The sequence below is a fragment of the Limanda limanda genome, chromosome 17 (assembly GCF_963576545.1).
Source record: "Limanda limanda chromosome 17, fLimLim1.1, whole genome shotgun sequence".
In the NCBI taxonomy this organism is placed as follows: domain Eukaryota; kingdom Metazoa; phylum Chordata; class Actinopteri; order Pleuronectiformes; family Pleuronectidae; genus Limanda; species Limanda limanda.
In genome coordinates, this window is record NC_083652.1 from 11897701 (window position 1) to 11919517 (window position 21817).

A 21817-nucleotide genomic window follows, 5' to 3' on the forward strand; every position below is an offset into this window, starting at 1 on the left:
AAGCCACAGTAAGAGGAAGCGTAGCCTAGCAACCACCTGACCCATTGTCCCTCTGTAGGAAACCAGTGTAACCAGCAGCCTCCACCACCAGGCTCAGAAACACCACCACCACCACCCAGACTCCAGCAGCAGCTCCACCTCAGAGGTCAGAGGTCAGGGCACACTACACGTCTACCTGCCGGCTCGCACTCTCCGACCACGCCCATCTCCCAAAGACAACACTCCCAAGTCTGAACCACGGGGGGGAGGGAGGAGGTGGGGCCGTGAAGAAGTGAGGGGAGGTCGGGGGAGAGGAGGAGGGAGGAGAGAAGAGGGTGGGGGGGCGATCGGGGTGAGGGTGGGGTTCTGGAGCTGGGTTGGTCTCACCTGGTCTCACTCCCGCCAGCATTGGCAGTGGGTGGTGGGAGAACGCCATGCGGGGGGGCCTCGTCTGGGAGGACAGGGCGCTGAAATCGAATTTCCCCGGCTTCTTAAGAGAACCCGGCGGTGACAGTCCTGGCAAAGAGGGGATCAACAGAGTGGCAGAACAGAGAGACCAGGGTTTAATCAAACATGGCTGCTGTGTTCTTACTTCCACTAAACTCAAGAGAGAAAAAAACTTATCAAAGAAACTCTTTAAATTGGACGAATCAAAAATGGTTTATGATCGAGTGAAATCAATGGATCCATCGATTGATTCATTCATTGATTTATTTGATTGGTTTAACAAACAGATGGGTCCTCACACTGTCTGTCTCTAGGTTGTCCTTCAGGGAACGGGTGGGGGGTGGGGTCCGGGGAGAGTCAACGTTTTGAAGGAGGAGGTGCCCAGAGTGAGGGGGGATGACGGGAGACAGGTGGAAGGGGTCAGGGGTCAGGGGTCGGGAGGAGAGCTGGGCCACGTCTTTAACCCACAGGACAAACCACTGAAGATCAATTCAATCTGATCCCAGAACCACGGGCGCCTGGTGCAACTCCACAGAGCGACAGACAGCAACCGACCGACCAATCACAGCGCTCGGCTGCAGAACCAATCAAATCCTTCATGTCACCTCAGGTCTGGACAGTGCGAGCGCCGCAGAGGAGCCGAACCCACACTGCACATCAATAGATCCTCTGATGTAGAGCCCTTCTGTGTGGCTGTCAGGTATTTTATGTTCCTGCCTTAAGGCATATAGTATTTCATAGAAGAACACACACACACACACACACACACACACACACACACACACACACACACACACACACACACACACTCACACTCAGTCACAAGCTGTTCAGGCTGAGCGGCGAGCACCGGGCAAACCGCCAGTGAAGACAGGATGGGAGAGCGGCATAGAGATGGAATGGAAGTGAATCAGGAGAGGAGTGGTGACGGCACGGCCGACACACAAACACAAACGTATTAAAGTGTCCCCCCCCCCCCTCCGGCTGTAAATGTCGACCGAGGCCGGAGGACGGCAGGAAGCTTCCCTCGGTTTGGTGAAGCCGGGCTCGCTAACTACAGGCCCGGCTTCACCAGCGACCAGAAACATGGCCACAAGTGTGAGAGCTGCAGATGAAAGTCAAATCAACACAAGTCAATCCAGGTTCTGAAAATAAAGTAATTCAACGTCCTCGCTGATGTGAAGGAAAGTAAACTGACAAACACAAAGAAAAGAGGACACACAATCAGACCTCCTACATACAGAGAGGATGTTGTAAATACTCAACACAACTACCAAGTGAAGAAACAAAGCAGGACCATCAATTAGTCTATGAGTTGAAACACACCTCACATTAATCAAAGCAAAACGTATCTAGCAAACTGATGAAAAAGCAAAATATTCCAACCAAATGAGTTCAGACATGATGAGAACTTGTTAAAGCCTTTTTGTATTTAGCACCAATGCCTTTCCTGATGTCTGGTGATCCAACGGCAACGTGATCCAAAGGCACAATTTCTGACTCTCAGGGTTTGAGGAGCTGCACCAAACGGTGAATTCTCTGCAGAGAACCACGACGTGGAATATGAGCTGAAGTAAAAAGTGTGGAAAGAACCATCCATAAACCAGAGAACGATACAGAACAGAACATGAGCAGGACACGCAGACCTCATTACTTCCTCTCTGGAACAAACCAGCCCGCGTTCGCTTCGGATCCGGTTGAAAGAATAAAGTGATAAACAACGTTGGCAGGAGAAAGTCCCATAAACTACTAAACAACACAATATTCACACAAATAAAACAAACACACTCAAATAAAGACGTGGGTAATTCCGACATGGCCCAAAGAGATGTGGAAATAGATTTTATGAGCTGAGCATATAAAGTCTAACGGAGCAGATTTCTGAAAAGCTTTCTCTTTAATGCTACACTGGGAAATGTTTTATCGCTATTTACCCACAATGCTCAGAGGCAGCATGGGCGCAGCTGTGTCTGTGTGGGCACCGACCAGTAGAGAATGAGGTGGGCGTCGGCACGTATGCTCAGATCACGTGACCACACACGCAGGTGGGCGGAGCCGAGACACTAAACAGGACGAGATGATGCGATTCACTGAGGGAATTATGGGTAAATAATTAATAAATCTAAAGCAAACCAAGGAGGCCAATTAGGAAGAGAGAGAAACTCGTAGGAGAGCTGCTACATGAGGTTCTGGTTGCAGTGAATCTAACTTTCTACCGGAGATCAAGAGAAAACAGAAGGGGAGTTGAAAACTATTTTTTTGTTTTTTTTATATTTGCTGCAGAGAGAAACCCCCCCGGGGCGAGTGTGGGGGTGACAGAGCTTCAGGTCGCTGGTAATCAGAGTCAAAAGCCCAGTAAAAAATCATAATAAAAACAAAGTGGAGTGGAGAACAGCTGAACACTCTAAAACAAAAAAGCCTTCGTAAAAAGTTACAAGATGATAAAAAGTATAAGAGCGTTTGCTCCAGTCAGCAGAACATTAGCAGCGGAGGCTCGTCATCCATCTGGCGCCGATATCTCACTTCCAACGCCGCTCGTTTATCAGGAGCAGCTTCCTCTGCTGTGGAGGTTCTGTGTGTCATTACCCAGAGAATCCTGGGGCTCAGATAACCAGGCATTCGTTAAAGTAGAATTTCATAACTTGATCAAACTGACATGAACTCCGGGGAATATCTGCTCACGTGGCGTCGGGACTTTCTCCGGAGTTTGACTTTCACATGATGAAAAACACTGGGGAGGGAGTCTCTGGCTCCAAATACACAAGATGGCAGCGTTCACGTCCATTTTGGATTCATTTCCCGAGGAAGAGGATCATCCTGGTGCAGTGTTTGTTTACACTGATTTGATTTGTTCTTTATGTTCTGTATTCATAAAGCATCAATCCCACCCTGTCAGGAGCAATTCACGATTCTGTATCTTGTCCCAGTTCACTTCCACCTGTGTAATGGGGGAGACTGGGATCGAACCACCGACCTTCTGGTTAGAGGACGACCCGCTTTACATTACAAATTGCACAGCATTGCAACCACAGCCTTCATGTGTGTTGTGAGTCCTCCAGCTTATGGAAGTGGAACATGATATTACATTTAATACTAATAGAGCAAACTGACGTTATTCCTTAATTAATATGTTGTATTTATATATAAGTGTGCTTGTAAAACACATGTCTTTATATATAGTGAAGTATTGCCTCTGAAATGTGGTTTAGTAACATTTAGTTGACATATTTTAGTCGTATTTTAATATATTTTGTGCCATTGAACCATTTATTGCTCCTCTACAATCTTTCATGAGCTGCTGATGGAGTCAGAGCAACATCCATGATTTCAACATTTGGATTCATGTCTCCTTGTCCTCTGTGGGACATGTGGGGACGACTGGGAACCACCACATCCCAGCTTCAATCACAAACAGCTTAGAACAGCCTTAAATTATACATATTGTTTTTAGTCTCTGTGATATTTCACTAATTAGTTTGTATCTCGCTGAAATATCTGCTGGAGACGAGCAGCAAACGAGGCCCAGATGCCCAATGAAAGCTTTGTCTGATAAAGCAAACAGAAGTTACTCTGATCTCTCGCTTAATCTGTGTGTGTGGGGTGTGTGTGTGTGTGTGTGTGTGTGTGTGTGTGTGTGTGTGTGTGTGTGTGTGTGTGAGTGTGTGTGTGTGTGAATCTGCACACACACACTTGCTTGTTCTACATTATTTCTGTGTCCTGGCACTGTGTGAGCAGACTGGCAGCCAATTGCTCCCATGACCCTCTAGTCTTGCCACACTAACAAGCTGGCGACCACACAACCCCCCTCTCCCCGCTAGTGTGCACACACACACACACACACACACACACACAATGAAAAGAGAAACACACACTTGTCAATCAGGTAAGAAACAATGAACATGATCAGAGTTGTGTCCGTCATTAACTGAGCAACAATAAGACCACACACACACACACACACACATCACCAGGAAATAAGCAGGGATTCTACGTCAACATCCAAATGCTAAGTAGCCCCCCCCCCCCCCCCACCGCGGAGCAGGAGGAGCAGGAGGAGCAGGAGGAGGAGGAGGAGGAGGAAGAGGAGGAGCAGGAGGAGCAGGAGGAGCAGGAGGAGAGAGACTCAGACTTAATGATGAATTACATGATCACCTGCTAAGCCTCAGAGCTTTTCACTCAGGTAGAGAATCACCTCCGGAGCAGGGGGTGGAGTCAGAGGCCCTCCCCTCCCTCCACCTCCCTCCACCCATCCTCCAGCCCTCCTCTCCTCATCTCTCACTCCCAGCACCGTCACCACCATCACCAGAACAGATGTCTGCTGTAACCCAGTAGCTCCCTTCGCTGTAGACACATGGAGGCGCCATCTGGACCGGAACGCTGCTCCACTCCAGAATGGGGAGTGAGTGCACGTGTGTGTGTGTGTGTGTGTGTGAGAATGTAAATCAGAGTGCGTCTCAGTATAGTTTTGCATGTGTTTGTGCGTGTGCGTGCCAGTTGTGTGTGTTGTGAGTAAGCATGTCTCGCAGACAGACGCTGCCGTGTGCGTTCATGACACACCCGAGTGCCTTGAGTTGTGTTTTATATTGTGTTTCCTGCGTTGTCGAGTCAGGTCTGCGGCGTGTGCATCACTGCTCGACAACAACATGACAACACCTGGAGCACTCAGCCCACAAATCCACACCGTCTCAGAAAACTCACAACAATGTGTTCTCTAGGATATGATAATGCACATAATCACACAATTAAAATGCAGTGTGTTGTGAGTCAGACAGTGTGCAGCCGTGTTGAGGATGTTGTGAACGCACCAGGGAGGTTTTCATTCTGCTACATGTGTCTGATTCCAGCTCAGATTTACAACAGCGTCTCGGAGGCAGACGGGCGGAGGATGTTATGGAGCTACTGGGCGACCAAAAGGCTTTGGTGAACCCACAATGGACAACAGCAAACATCTGGTAGAAACACAACCCCACCCAGCGGCAGCATAGAGAGGAGAGGAGGAGAGGAGAGGAGAGGAGAGGAGAGGAGGAGAGGAGAGGGAGGGAGAGGAGAAGTAAACCGCTCACAGATAGTGAAAACAGACTTGAATACATTGAGAGAGAGAGAGAGAGAGAGAGAGAGAGAGAGAGAGAGAGAGAGAGAGAGAGAGAGAGAGAGAGAGAGGGAGAGGAGGAGAGGAGAGGAAGAGGAGAGGAGAGGAGAGGAGGAGAGGAGGGAGAGGAAGAGGAGAGGTAAACAGCTCACAGAAAGTGAAAACAGACTTGAATACATTGACAGATAGAGAGAGAGATTTAGAGAGAGAGACACACACACAAGTGGAGGACGTTATGTACACACAGTATAATATTTAATGTTCTAACCATGGTAAGGAAACTGCACTCCATCGTTCTCATGCTTAATCTTCCTCTCCTGCACACTGGCCAAATGGTGCTGCACTGAAAGGCCAAACAGGGGAGAAGGGAAGAGTTAACAATGGGGGGAAGAAGGAGAGAGAGAGAGAGAGAGAGAGAGAGAGAGAGAGAGAGAGAGAGAGAGAGAGAGAGAGAGAGAGAGAGAGAGAGAGAGAGAGAGAGAGAGAGAGAGAGAGGGGTGGTTAGATGATGAGCAATGGGGGATTTAAATGTTATGGAGTGCAGCAAGTGTCTATTAAATAGTTACATCATTACTGCTGGTTGTGTTAAATGACAGCATGTGAGTGGGAGCTGGAAATTTGGCGAATGCATGAGAATTTATTCAGAAGAATCCCTGAGGTCAAGTCCTGAACCCGGGAGACGTACAGGACGTTGTGATGGTCAGACTGGGATTTAAGCAAAATGTTGAATGAAACTGAGAAGTTACTGGTTCCACTGGTTCTGCTGATGGAACTCCGATGGATGTTGGTGGTGAGACTAGAACTAAAGGCCACGAAAGGTTATTCAACACTTTTACATAAGAATTATATCGTCTGGCTGAATATTAAGTTAATATATATTATATTATTATATAAGCGCAACCTGAGCAAACAGCTGGTTAGCTTAGCTTAGCACAAAGTGGATACTGGCTCCTCTGACGCTCACTAATTAACATCTTGTTTTTAAATTTTTCCCCTCACTCAAAATCTACCCTGCCTCTCATTGGGTGAGGTCAGGGCAATGAGGGTGATGATTGGTTTGGGTAGAGTATCAAGGTCAGCCAATCAGAGGCAGGATAGGGGGCGGGGCTTTACTAACCTCAGGTGAGAAATTAAACTATGCGTTACTGCTAAAGCTAATCAGTTGTATATCCCGCCTCCTCCATATTAATGGATGGGACAAAAAGTGAAATAAATTCTTCTCAAAGACGGTTTAGGTTGTTTTTGCAAATAGATTTAACTTTAATATCTGAAAGGTCAAACCACAGGGGGCAACTGGTGATTTCCATGTGATTTGGGTGTGGGTGTGTGTGTGTGTGTGTGGGGGGGCCTTGTCAGGTTTATCAGTGGAGCAGATGTTGTGAATGGAGGAAGGTGATGATGAGGAAGAGGGTCATGTGATGAAGAGTGAGGCAGCAGGGCAGCGAGGGCCGAGCTGGAAAACAGAAGTGGTGGAAGGAGGTGAGCTGTGGCTTCTGGTCCATTTCAATTCAGAACTCAACAACTGAAACTATCTGTGTTCAAGTCCCGGTCTAGTTTGTCTGGAGCCGGAGTCGTGTGTCATCGAGGTCACGAGGTCACAAGGTCACGATGAAGACGTTCAGCTCAGTGTCGACACTTCAGTGACTTTCTCACAAGATTCAGTGACTTTTTAAACTTTTTGTTGTGACCTTAACTCTTTTCCCCTCGATGAGAGCAGCTGATACATCTCAGTTAATGAGCTCTCATGTGTCAGTGACTCTCTGGAGGGGGGGGGGGCACCGTCATGTCAACGTAACCAATCAGCAGCCGGCGGCCAGCAGCGTAAATGAGCCGTGAAAGTTTTGCACCTCCCGACTTATCGCTGATCCCTGTTGTTTGTCCAGGGAACTCCGCGTTTCTCTTCTAATTTATGGACTTAATAAAAAATAATTTCCTACCGTGAATTTATTATTATTATTACAGCAGCTTGAAAACTAGTTACTCGAGTCATTTAAGTTGACTGACATCTTTTTTTAAAAAGCTTGTTGGAATCCAAACAAAGATTTAAATAGATATCTAATCATTCTTTAACATTAAGTTTTCAGTGGCTTTAACAATTCAATTAGAAGCCTTCAGGGAAACAGTTGCTTCTGCTGCAGCCTCATCAGAGCTTCTCCCTCAGAACCAGTTTGTTAAGTCCTGCGTCTGAATTGAAGTGGACCGTGGCCAAGCTCCTGGAGAACATCTGGAATGAGGTGTGCAGAGTGTGATGAGGAGGTGGCGAGGGGGGGGGGAACTACCTGCATCCACGTCGTTAGGCCAGCCGCTGGACTGAGAGCTGCTGCCGGCCGCCGGCGAGCGGCCCGAGTAGAAGACATCGTCCACCGGGCTCTCCATCTCGCTGTCGTCAATGGACTTGCGCTTGTTGGAGCTGAGAAGGAGAAGGAAGAGATGTTTGTTTAATGGTGGAAGGAGGAGAAGAGGAAGGAAGGTGAGGTATCTGACCCTCAGGAACCTTTAAGATAGAAAATGGTTTGCTCTGCGCTTTGCTTTCTGTTTTTTTGTTTGTACATTTTCCTGACAAACAACAAGTCACCTGACTGTTCTCACTGAAACACTGAAACTTGCACATAATTGCACTATTGTTGTTCTATTGTTCTCTTTAGCTGTATATATATATATATATATATATATATTTAGATACATTTTCTATTTTAAATTTTGATATTCTATTTTATAGTATTTCTATTTTATTTTGTTGGTTGTAATTACTTGAGCATTGCTAGAAGACAGCCTGTGACTCAAGCATCTCATTGCCAGCGACTGCTTAATGTTATTGTTGTGCATTTGATAATAAAAATCTTGAATCTTGATGTTCAGACCCTGTTAAACGCCCTCAGTGCATTTCTATGGCACGTGAAGGCAAACTGCTTTTTCCCTGCGTGTGTCTTGCGTGAAATCATGTGTAGAAAAAACTCAAAATGTAAAGATTTCCATGCAGCGTTTTGTCTTTGTTTTAGGTTTCAGCCCAGAGGCGGACGAAGCAACACAACTGGAGACAGTCAGACACACACAAGGCCAGAATTCATTCAACACGCCGGATCCACACAGGCCTAAAGTGGCTGGAAACCGAGCTGAGGAGAGCGTGCACTGTGATGCTGGAACGCATTCCTGTGTGTGTTTGCAGATTCTTATAGACTCACACATCTGCCACCAATAAAATAAAAGGAGGGGGTTGTGAATGTACAGCGATCCTGAATGTTTATATGTGTGTGTGCGCTTGTGTGCATATCTGTGTGACAGCATGCGTGTGTGGCTTTTGTGCGATGTGTGATGCACGGGTCTGTGTTACATTAGTATCAAGGGAGACGTTGGGTAATGAGTGTAACTACCTCCGTGGGAGACTTGCATAAAGCTCCATTTCAGTCCTGCAGCGTAAGATGAGCGGGATTGGACGACGGAGGGAGAGCGGGGGGGGGGAAAGGGAGACAAAGGACACAGACAGTGTGACAGACAGTTCGGTGGGAAAAGAGAGAGGGAAGGAGACGGATTAGTGGAGGAGGAGGAAGAAGGGAAAGAAAGAGGACAATCAAACAGCAGAGCAAGTTCAGCAGGAAGGAGGTTAAAGAATCAAGACATGGAGAATATTAGTTCAGAAAAACTACAACTTGGTGTGTTAATATTTATGGATGAGTGTGTTTGTGTGTGTGTGTGTGTGTGTGTGTGTGTGTGTGTGTGTGTGTGTGTGTGTGTGTGTGTACCTGGTGGAGGGGGTGGAGGTGATGGAGCGCCGGCCCAGGGTCACCTGGTTGATGTTGTAGTATCCAGGGCTGTCCAGGTCGGCCAGGGAGAAGTTCGGGCCTGACGCTGTCGCCACCGGGGCTGAGACGCACACAGACACACACACAGATACACACAGACGCACACACACACACAGACACACACACACAGACGCACACACACACACACAGACACACACACACAGACGCACACACACACACACAGACACACACACACACACAGACAAACACACACACACAGACACACACACACACACAGACACACGCACACACAGACACACGCACACACAGACGCACACAGACACACACACACACACAGACACACACACACACAGACACACACACACACAGACACACAGACACACACACAGACACACGCACACACAGACGCACACACACACACACAGACACACACACACACACAGACAAACACACACACACAGACACACACACACACAGACACACACACACAGACACACGCACACACAGACGCACACAGACACATACACACACACACACACACACATCACAGAGAAGAATATCAGACAAATTGTTCACAACTTAAGATGAAGCTGGTGTTGTGTTATTTCTTATTGTTAAGACGATTCTTAGCTCAACAGGGATTCAGAATAAAAAGAACTAAAACACACGAGTCCTTTTCTCAGTGGATAGAAACTTTATTCTCTAAAGTCTCATCAGGAGCCGTCTTCTGTGCTGGTCTCTATTAGCTGCAGCTTCCTGACACCAGGCTGCTACTGCTGCCGAGGGTTTCAGAGTCAAACTGGAACAATGCCTCTGTGTTTTTATGGAGTAACTTCATCCTCATATGTGCTGAACATCAGTGGATCTTCTGCCATGTGTCAGAACTTTCAAAACCAGAAGCACAAGTTCCTACTGAAGACGTGGAAGAGGAATGAAACTGTGCGTTGTTGGGGACATGTGGTTGTGTCACAGTGTGTGTGTGTGTGTGTGTTTAGGTCAGTTTGAACTTGGGGGGGGTTACTCACTCTGCGACACGCGGACCAGCTCGGCTACGTTCCACACCCCAGAAGTCACGAAGCAGTCCTGGAAACTCAAGTGGCCTAAAGAGAGAGAGAGGAGAAGAGTGTGTGTGTGAGCAGAGAGCAGCACAAACCAAACATGCATACAATTACACACACACACACACACACACACACACACACACACACACACACACACACACGTGCAGGGAGCTGGAACACATGTGTGTGGCGAAGCCTGACACGCTGCCGGTGTCATCCCATTGAAAACCATGTGTTTCCCATCAGATGCAACAGGCCTGTGTACATGTACATTTTGTTCACAACACACAATCAGGCCCATATAATATCCACATGGCAGCTATACAGTTTAATGTCTAATGCACATGTATCATAAACCTCATGGTTACGGTGTATGTGGCGTGCACAGACACACACACAGGTTGTGTGTTGGCATGTAACAAAGCACAGTAACTGGTATTTATGAGCCACTTCCTGCGAGTCTATTGATGCAGTAACTTAAACCTTAAAAGGAAAAATGTGTTTTATCACAACGTGGGTGTTGATTTCACTTCAACTTCTGAGACTGGAGACGACTTCACACATCGTGTCTCTCGTCCCGGCGCTGGACGCTGGTCGCTCGGCCAGGTGTGCTCTCTCTCTCTTTTGGTAAATACAGTGATTTCATGTGAGAGCGACCCTTCCTCCCTCTCTCCACTCGTCCATTGTTATTCTATTTTTCTCTTGAGCTGTATATATATATATATATATATTAGATATAAACATTTTATTTTCTATTTTAAATTTTTGATATTCTATTTTATACTATTTCTATTTAATTTTTTTGTTTGTAATTATTGAGCATTGCTAGAAGAGAGCCTGTGACTCAAGCTTTTCATTGCCAGCGACTGCTTAATGTTATTGTCGTGCATTTGATATTAAAAATCTTGAATCTTGAATCCATCACGTCTCTCCTCCCTCTCTCTCTCTCTCTCTCTCTTAATCTCTCTTTTTTACCTCCATCCCACACTTTCCTCCTGTTCTCCGTCCCTCTCTCCTTCACTCCTTCCCCGTGTAGGGTTAACCACGACGCATGAGGTCAGCGCTCGGCTCGGCGGCGGCCATGTGGTTCCCATCTTCCAATAACGTCAGTGTGATTTATGAGCGGCCCGCCACAATCCCAGCTCGGCCCCGGCGCTACAGAACCATCAGCTCTCCTTACCATAATAAACTTAGACCCAACTCTGCTGGGACACACTCGCACACAGAGAGGCCTGTGTGTAGGGGTGTGTGTGTGTGTGTGTGTGTGTGTGTATACACTGTATGCACACGTGTGTAGATGTGACTGACTGTAGGCACACGTATGTATAACATGTTTATGAGTCGTGAACTCACCGTTGGGCGGCGGCTTGACGTCTGTGTCTCCTTGCTGGTTGGAGTTGTCTGATTGTCCTGATTGTTCTGAAAGACAAGGAACAGGAGAGAGAGACGCTCAGTCAGGTAGACAGATGTCTGGACACTAGTCAAGGTTTTTTTTGGGGGGGGGTGGGGGGGGGTGGAGTGAGCTTTAATCCATTCTTTCCACTGAGGAGAGACAGACGTGGGCCTGAGATTAAAGAAGGGAAGATGCATATTTCCGTTCAGGTTGAACCTCAGTTCAAAGTCATAAAATGTTTAATATTTCTGTTTTGTGAAACGATCGCACAAAGAACCTTTCGTTCTTTTTTCTTTTAGAGACGGCGTCTGAGTTTATTTTATTCATATGTGCTTTTTCCTTTTTGTAAAACGTTCTTTAGCAAACTGAGAAGGTTGAAGGATAATTCTAAAATGTACAGTTTGGAGTTTGGAAAAAAAAACACATTCACACACACACACACACACAGTAACGCACACACACACCTGTGTCTACATGATGTCAGACGACATTACATCGGTTTCCTGAAGACTTAATTATTTCCCAACCTAAACTTAAACCTAAGTTAATCTAAAAACATGTCTTCACCTTAAAGTTTAATGACATTACATTATGGGGACTTTTTTGTCCCCATTATAAACACTGAGTAAAACATTGACCACACACACACAGACACACACAAACACACACAAAATAAGGACTAACGACACACAAGAAACATTTGTATTGTATGTATTCTAACGTCAAAACCAAGTCTTAACAGTCCTTAGAAAGTGGGTCAGAAAGTGAGAACTGGCTAAAATGTCCTCAATCATAAGTTCTGGGCTCTAAGTGGTCCTCATAAAGATATCTGCACACACACACACACTCCAGGCCTCTGACACTGGACGTTGGGTAAACTGGTCCCAGGACGGCTCAGCTTCCTCCTTACTGGTGAGTGGAGGTGTGCTTGTAAAGTGTCGGGGGGGATTGTTTGGATTGCATCTCCTGTGTTTTGCTTCACGTCCTCAGCGGCCGGCCGGCACCGAGCTGCCTGCTTCAGCGAGTTTAGTTTGGCCCAGCGGCCGCCATTCTTCTCCCGATGCGTAATGCAGCCTTGCACGGTTTTATGGTTGTATCATATATACCAATTACCACACAGCACCGGAGCTTTAAGGCCGTCCTGGGCCGAGGGTCCCGAGCACGAGCGCCGCCCCCCCGCAGCCGGGCCCCTGCATCTGAACCTCCTCTAAGCCCAAATCAGCATCCTAATCTTGGGTGGCATTAGCCGGCGGCGTGCCAGCAGACTGCGGCAGCGTTCGGCCCGGCGCTCCGCTGCCAAAACCACGACAACACGGACGAGACAAACACAATCACCCCGGCACTCCGGGTCAGAAACAGGAGGCAAAGCACAGGGATCGAGTTTCTGTTCTCTCTGGAAAACGCCCGTCCCTCATTCTGCGGCCGCGAGAGTCCGTCCTCACAACTGTCCTCCTCCCTCCGTCCCTCTGTCCCTCTCTCTTCCTCCCTCTGTCCCTCTCTCTTCCTCCCTCTGTCCCTCTGTCCCTCTGTCACTCCGTCCCTGCTTCTCTTTCTCTCTCGTGCTGTCGCTCTGTGAATCCTGGCAGCCATCTTAGCGCTTGGCAGCCATCTTAGCTTTGGCGGTACCCATGCATTCCTGCTAGCTGACGGCACGCGAACACACACGTGCACACACACACACACACACACACACACACACACACACACACACAAACACTTGCGCTCTCTCTCTCTCACACACACACACACAGGCCCAATGGTCTTAAAGATAAAAAGACCTACAGAGGATGTCGGATGCTGATGGAGTGAAGATAAAACCACTGGTAAGTTTGTCTGGAGTCGAGCGAGTGTCGTCCTGAGTGGATGAGGTAAATAAAAGATGATCCCACAGGTCGGACTCGCTGGTTCAGCACAGAACCAGGAGGACAAGGATGATTCCAGGAGAGAAAAAGGGGATCTTACAGGAGCAGATAAAGCCGACGCTCCGGATGATGCATTTCATCACGAGCACAAACCGTTAAAAGCCATTTAAACCTGAGCGCCTCTGAGAAATCTCCACGATGTTCCCAAGCCAGGAATCCAAGGGCCCAGTTGTCATGACAACAGAGATGGAACACTACGGTTTAACGTCCCCGGCGACGAGTGGCTGTCGAGAACCTGCGAGTGCATATGTGTCGCAATTAGTTGGAATGGAGATAATAATATAGCCCACTGGCACGCGCTCAATGTGTTGTTTTGTTTAAGTTTTTCTTGGCAGCAAACCGAGCGGCGGTCGCTGCACGGAGGCGGAGCCTGCACTAAATCAGTCCTTCTGCAATTTAAGGTGTTAAATATTCTCCAGTTTCATTATTAACACACGTTTTCAAACTTTTTCCCTCTTTCCTGGCAACAAGTGAGCAGAGACTCATCTCGATAAGTTATCATACGCTCGACTCGTCGCTACCACACGCAGCTTGAGGTAATTGGAAACTGTAAAACATGCAGATCATCATGTAAGATGTGTTGTGATAAAGTGATAAAGACAATTACAGAAAAATATTTAAGTCAAGCTGCGTTTCCCACGATTCAGAGATGAAGCCAGAATATCCAGAAACAAACGCGTCTATCTTGTGCGTTTGGAGCCGGATTCTGAACAGTAATGATATTTTTATCACATCAAATAACTGATGAAAACTTAACATAGATCAGTGAGATGAGAACAACCATCTTTGTGTTGTTCTGTATTTAGGAGGATGTAGAATGCACAGTATATTGTGTGTGTGTCCTAATTAAGGTGACTGTACAGGAGTGTGTTTGTGTGTGTGTGGTTGCATCAAAAGGAGGAGACACACTCTTCTCTCAGTGTGAACAATAGAGAGGCTGTGTATTATTATCATCCTCCTGCTCCTGCTGATGCTCCGTGGACCACCAGCAGGGACCAATCATTGCCAGCGGACCACTCAGCCACACACACACAAACACACACACACAAGCAAACACAAGCAAACACACGCGCGCACGCTGCGGTGTGTGTAACCACATTTATTAACATGTTGGTTCAAATGCCTGCACGTGCACACACCAAACATGGACACACATGCTTCCCAAGCACAAACATGCTGTTACACACTCAAACACACACTCAGACACACACATTTAAACACAGATGAATCACCCTTATCTCTTGCACACAGTCGCCCCAAGGCCTCCTGCACACGCCCCGCCTGAGATAATACAACACACACACACACAGGTCATCAAATATACCATGCTTTAGCTCTAATCACACACACACAAACACACACACAGGCTGCCTGGTCAGTGTACAGTCACAGCTTCTTGACACACTCCTGCAGTGTGTGTACACAACAGTTAACACCGGCGCTGCATTTGTGACACTGCAGCTGCAGACATGAGGCCAGTAACTCACATCCAGGCTAATGGACACACACTCAAAGTCACACTCACTTAATCGCACAATTCATCATACTCACAGACACAAAAACAACACACTGCACGTACACACACACACACACACATGTGCAACCCATTTAAAGACACTTCAAGGTAAGATTGCGCACACATGCTGCTAATGGACTCGTTTATTGTGCATATATTCATACACAAGAGCCGTCGCACACTTTACGCCAATTTACACAACGGCTCAGAGTGTTTGTTTGTGCGTCACCAGCGCACGTGAGCAAACAGGACGCCGGTCGTCATGTGGACTAAGTGACGGGAGCGTTTCAGACCGATGAGGAGAGAATGTAGAAATCACACGGGAAATAAAACGTGCACAGATTTTTATAAACTGTTAGAAAACTTTGTGCTCATCCTTCCTGGTTTATCTGCACTGAAGATTTTTATAGTTAATGTTTACAAACAAATTAATTATTCTTTATTACGTGAGTGGTTTATATTTATGATTATAAAAATGAAAATATGAAAATAAAAGCTCTGTAATTCATCTCAATATAAAGCATGGAAGCAAAAAAAGCCAATGTTGTACTTTTACTTTGAAAACAAATTGCCAAACAGGAAGTGATCCTTCATGTTTTATCTGCACTGAGGACTTTATAGTCAATGATTTTCAACCAATTAATTATTATTTATGGCTCTTCACGATATTTTATGGAACTGATGTTATTTCAGAGTTTGTTAAACAATGGACAGACCCAAGGCCACAACATTTCAAAAATAAAAGCTCTGTAATTCCTCTCAATATAAAGCAGGGAAGCAACAAAAAGCGAATGTTGTACTTTTACTTTGAAAACAAATTGCCCAACAGGAAGTGATTGTATTAATATTGTTGCCACGATGGAGATCAGCACCAGCAACACCCGAGAATATCTGTCTCAGTCCGATATGGTGAAATAATAAAACTAAATATCACAATGATCTGGCGGCAAATTTGAGATTGGAGATCTGGAATATGTTGATATTAAAAAAAGAAATAATGAGTTGCATTATGGGAGGTGTAGTAATAACAAAAACGCTGCAGCTGTGACCCTGTGACTCCGCCCTCTCCAGCCTCCGTGTGCTGTGTCATTCAAGGATAACTCTGCAGACACGGCTCAGTTCACAGTGAAATGATAGAGGCCTCTTCCTCCGACTGCGAACAAATCTACTACTGTTCTCTCCCTCCTCATCTCTCTCTCTCTCTCTTTCCCCCCCGCACCCTCCCCAGCTCCTCTATATCCTACAGAGCTGTTCTCAGACCTGCACTGAACTCTGGGTAATCTCCTGACATCATCCGGAGTTTCTCCCGTCAGCTCCCTGGGAAAAAACTCCTGATAATGTCCAAGTGAGTCAATGTGAGGATGAAGCAGGAGAATCTCCGGAGGATTCACCACGAGCTGGACGGCGTGTGGACGATATTATCAACACGCAAAAAGAACACAAAAGTCAAGGGATGAGGACTCACACATGTAGACAACACATGTGGGTCAGTGCACAACATGCAGTACATGTACATACATGGAGTACTACATGTAATGTAGCACGTATAAATACACGGCTGGAGAGCTCGAGTCATGAAGGCAAACAGCACAAACTGACTCACAACCCTGTGCTTCAGTTTAAGTATATATGTCTCTCTCCACCCACAACCCCCCCCCTCCCCCAGCCTCTGGATAAAAACACAGCCTCCCCAATTGGGTTTCGCTTAAGAGGTTTATCAGTATGTTGCTAAACATTCTGACCTTTTTTTTAAATCTTTAATGCGCTTAAAATGTTCCAAACCCTCCTAATCCCCACGGCGATCCCACACAGATGTTCACTCGGCTCTTTTATTGGACTTCATTTTATCTTTCTTTTTTTCTTCTCCTCCTCCGCGTCCTTCATCCTCCTCACATCCCCCTCTTCATCTTCCCTTACCCCCCCGCGCTGTCTTTTGCGGATTCGTTTATCGGGTTTTTCACCGACGCCTCATCTTCATCCTCCTCACCTAACCTTCCACTTCAATCCTCCACAAGCGAAGCTCCTTCTGAGTCTGTGTTTGAAGTCTCTGGTTCTTATTGAACTCTGGTGTGATGCTGTTCTGACCCGTGAGCGACCCCCGGCTCACTGAGGCCACCTCTAGGTTCAGAGGAACAACCGCAGGACGCCACATCCTCCAAAAAGGACCCCGGCAATATATCATGTACATGTTTCATTAGATAATGAACAGTGTAGTGATAAGTAAAAAGATGATTAAGGTCATAAAGAGTTTCTGCTGAGCAAAGAGATCAGTGCAACAGCTGTTTCACTCACTGCCATTTTATATGTGTTCTAACAATGTGGCCCCGAACTGAAGAGGGTCAAATACAATTTAAAAACAATTCTCAATATCATATTTTACCCAAACTGTTAAATTTTAAATAATAATAATATAAAAATAAAACCAGGCAATTTTCTTTCTTTAACTTAGAACGTTTTTCAAAACTTCTCAAGAAATAAAGCAGAGATCTGTATAAAAATAATCAGTTATGTGAAGAGTAATAATATCTATGAACATGTGATGGCCATTCAGGGTGTGTTTTTATATTGGGCACATTTTTTCCCTGAAACAAAGCAAAAAAAAAAGACTGGAAAAATAATATAAATTACAAAAAGAAAATAAAAAGGAATAAATTACCACCAAAATCTATCAAACCCTTCTTATCCTGTTTTTATATCCAAAGCCAAGCAGCAGTTGGAACTAGTTTATTTGAGCGTCTTCCTTGAAAAGCTCCGTCGGCTACAAACAACCTCGAGCAGGAGACTGAAGCAAACACATCGTCTGAGAAGCTTCTCGCTCGCTGCTCCTCAAACTTCTCCTCTGAGCTGAGGGACGTTTGTTCAGGTTTTCAAATGTCAGTTTCAAAGCAGCACTTGTTTCAGTGCTTTGAAAGACTGAAAGAAAAACACTTTCTGTTAAAGGATGGATTTTCCCTTCAGCTATTTTGGGCTCTTTCCTGGGAAGTTCATTTGGACTCTGCATCCACACCCTGCCTGTGAAACCTGCAGCTTCTGAATCTGGCAGTTCCTCCGGAGCTTTGGTGTCAGAGCAGCTCCGATCCGGTGAAACATCCAGACCTGGTTCCTTTATGTTCCTACTTTTAGCGTAAATGTGACAATAGTGCATCAGCGTGTGTAAGTGCATGTGACAGCACAGCAGGGGGCCATGTGATTCATTGTGAAATGTGTTTGTCGGTGCTGCTGGTGCTGAGGTGTGAACGTGTGGGCGTGAGACTATAAATACACATCACTCGGTGGCTATGGATGTGTGACCGTGTTTTATATATGTTTATGATAGTGTATATGTGCAAAAATTTCTGGAGAGCACATGTCGAGGCTCGGTTGGAGATAAGCGTGTAAACATCTGTGACTGACAGGCTGAGCGGCGGCGGTGTGTGGGAGGGAGACGACGGCCTTTTATGAAAACACGTGCGCATGCGTGTGCGTTAGCGTGTGCGTTAGCGTTAGCATGTGCAGCGGCTCGTGGGAGGATCTGCACGTGCGCGGCTATACAGCGTGTGGGAAAGTTCAATAAACTGAGAGGGATAATTCTGCGTTAGATGCACATCTGTGTTTTTGTGTGTATACTCGTGCATGTGTGTGTGTCTGCATGTGTGTGTGTGTGTGTGCGTGTGTGTGTGTAGCCGCCTGGCCCGCGCCCCGTGCCAGAGAGGAGCAGGTGTGGCAAGGCAGCCCTTGCGTTGCCCGTTGCCCATCTGCGTGGCCGTCTGTGTGCCGCCTGCGCCCCCCCGCTCGCTGCCAACGCCACAGAGCTGGGGCGCCAGGGGGTGAGGGGGGGGGGGGTGAGCCGGGGTGAGAGGGGCCTGAAGGGAATCAACCATGGGAGAGAGAGAAGGGCAGGGGGTAGAGGGATGGAGGGAGGAGGGATGGGGGGGCAGCTGGCTGGTTGCCCGTGTGCACCCCCCCCTCCTCCCCTCCTCCCCCCCCCCCCCCCCCCGCTGCCCTGTTTCTTTCATTTTTTATCTGCTGATGGGCGACGTCGACTCGGAGGAAACAGAGAGAATCGTCTCTGGAGGAGTTTCAGTCGATGACAGAAACACAAGTTGGTAAAAATCACAACTTCTGATACAACAACGCTTCACACGATTCTTACTCTGTCAGATATCATTATTATTATTTATTATGTTCCCTGTTTTTTGACTCAATTTAAAATCTGTCAATGGCGTCGCGTCCAAAAATAAACGTTCACATAAAAGCTGCAGAATTCATATGGAGAGGTGTGGTTACTCCGTTTGTCCAGCAGGTGTCACTTGCTGGCAGTGGGGTGGGAGGGGGGAGGGGGGGGGCAACAACACATGCTAAAGAAATCTGCCTCATGCAGGGGAGAGAGAGAGAGAGAGAGAGAGATGGGAAAGATCTTTAGCAGCTTTAGACAGGAGGGAGGGAAAGGGGGAGAGAAAGGAGGGAGAGAAAGGAGAGAGAGAAAGGAGGGAGAGAAAGGAGGGAGGAAAAGGAGGGAGAGAAAGGAGGGGGAGAGAGAGAGAGAGAGAGAGAGAGAGAGAGAGAGAGAGAGAGAGAGAGGTGGGAAAGATCTTTAGCAGCTTTAGACAGGAGGGAGAGAAAAGAGGGAGAGAAAGGAGGGAGGGAAAGGAGGGAGAGGTGGAGCAGCATATCTTGATTTAGTCAAAATCCTCAACAACAAAAAACTAAATATCTGTGATTGCAAATATCTTACTTCTGAGTTACTGTGATATTTTTCTGTATCTGTTATCTGACTCTTTTTGTGATTTCCTCAAACCCGATCGACGCCAGATCAAACTCAGGGTCGCAGCTGCTCCGATTGAACTCGTGACGTGCGTCCGGACGCTCGGCTGTGACGTGCACGCTTGTTTAAAAAGCTCTGATGACTTGTGTATATTAAGTTTCATGCAAACAGAGCGGAGGATGAAATGTAAAGAGCTGCGAGTGAAAGACATGAGCCACCCTGGGTAACTGTGTGTGTGTGTCTGTGTGTGTGTCTGTGTGTGTGTGTGTGTGTGTGTGTGTGTGTGTGTGTGTGTGTGTGTGTGCGTGTGTGTGTGTCATGTGATGCCAGTCTGTGCCAGGGAGCTTGGGGGGGTTGAGGGGTGGGAGGTTGGCATAGACGGACGACGGGGGGGGGGGTCATTGGGAGAAAAGGCGAAAGAAACAAAAAAGGTAAGAGAGGCAGACAGAGAAGTGGAGACGAGAAAAAGACGTGAATGAGAGAAGAGGAAGAAAAGGGAGGAAGGGGAGGGGGAGAGGGAAAGAGTGATAGACTGGGAGAGAGTGGGGGGGGGGTGGAGGGGAGAGGGGGGGGGACTTGTGAGAGCTGTGGGAACGTTTCGTTCGGCCAAGAAAGACGTGAGCGGAGAGAATAAAAGAAGGAATGGTGAAAGAAAGAGAGACTTGTTGGCAGAGGAGGACAGGAGGGATACGAGGGGGGGGGGGGGGCAGTGTACAGTGGGCACCAGCAACCACCATCAAACCCAGCACTGCAGGAGACACACACACACACACACACACACACACACACACACACACACACACACACACACACACACACACACACACACCATACACACACACAGACACACACACACACACATCATTTCACTGCATTGGCCTAATATTTTCACAGCTTCTCTTCAATAATACATCTCATTGAACTCTGTGTGTGTCTGTGTGTGTGTGTGTGTCTGTGTGTGTGTATGGTGTGTGTGTGTGTGTGTGTGTGTGTGTGTGTGTGTGGTGTGTGTGTGTGCATGACCTTGTGAACTTTTGATGAAGCAAGTTATCACCGTTCTTCACTAAGTCTGTTTCTTGTATCATATATGAAAAATAATATCACAAATTCAAGTTCTCTAGGATCAGATGATACGCAACTCTTCATGTGTCTGAATCAAACTGTTTAATCAAATCTATCATATTCTCATGATTTGGATGAAAGTGGTTTAATCCACGCTGGTGATGTCAGTCTCTGCACGAGGAGTCGTAAAGCTCAAAGTTTAGCGAGAAACCATTATGTCACATTATAACATAACAAAAAATATTATTCACATTACAAGACAGCGCAGGTTGGATCACACGGTGTAGTTACACCCCCCGGCCTCCAGGCGGACCCAACCTGGGCCACAGAACACTAACCATTTATTTTGGGTTTATGAACTATGCAAATAAATGCTCCCAAATCTATGTGGGGCTTGGAGGACGTGTTTTATGACGGTTGTAAAACTCCACAAACACATAAAGCAGGCCAGTAAAAATAATGTGTGCTCTGCATAACTGCTCATTTGGACTCTAATGAATTAGGGGAGCAATGAACGGCTGCGTAAAACTCCACATCCTCCAGGGCTGAGGCAGAGGGAGGGAGGTATTGTGTACGATGTGCATGATCAGGGTTTATGTGTGTGTGTGTGTGTGTGTGTGTGTGTGTGTGTGTGTGTGTGTGTGTGTGTGTGTGTGTGTGTGTGTTTGTGCTGGAGGAGGAGTGGCCTCCCGTACATGCGTGCACGTCTCATGTTCACCCTCGACCTTTCAGATCGGAGTCACATCAGGACACGGAGTTAGAAGCTCAAACACACAAACACACACACACACACACACACACACAGACACACACACACACACACACACAAACGGTGGCAAAACA

The 21817-nt window shown here is 46.8% G+C and overlaps 1 protein-coding gene across 6 annotated transcripts in view; it reads right to left on the reverse strand.

The window, feature by feature from the left end:
* nfixb (nuclear factor I/Xb) overlaps nt 1-21817 on the reverse strand; it is a 117243-nt gene that overhangs the window by 13321 nt on the left and 82105 nt on the right. For 4 of the 6 annotated variants that reach the window (XM_061090375.1, XM_061090378.1, XM_061090376.1 and 1 more), the window contains 6 exons: nt 11691-11756; nt 10302-10376; nt 9256-9376; nt 7795-7925; nt 5784-5858; nt 367-495 (listed from right to left, as the gene is read on the reverse strand). In XM_061090375.1, the coding sequence (XP_060946358.1) occupies nt 367-495; nt 5784-5858; nt 7795-7925; nt 9256-9376; nt 10302-10376; nt 11691-11756 (597 nt within the window). The remainder of the gene's footprint in view (nt 1-366; nt 496-5783; nt 5859-7794; nt 7926-9255; nt 9377-10301; nt 10377-11690; nt 11757-21817) is intronic. The other 2 variants (XM_061090377.1, XM_061090379.1) reach the window with 2 other exon arrangements.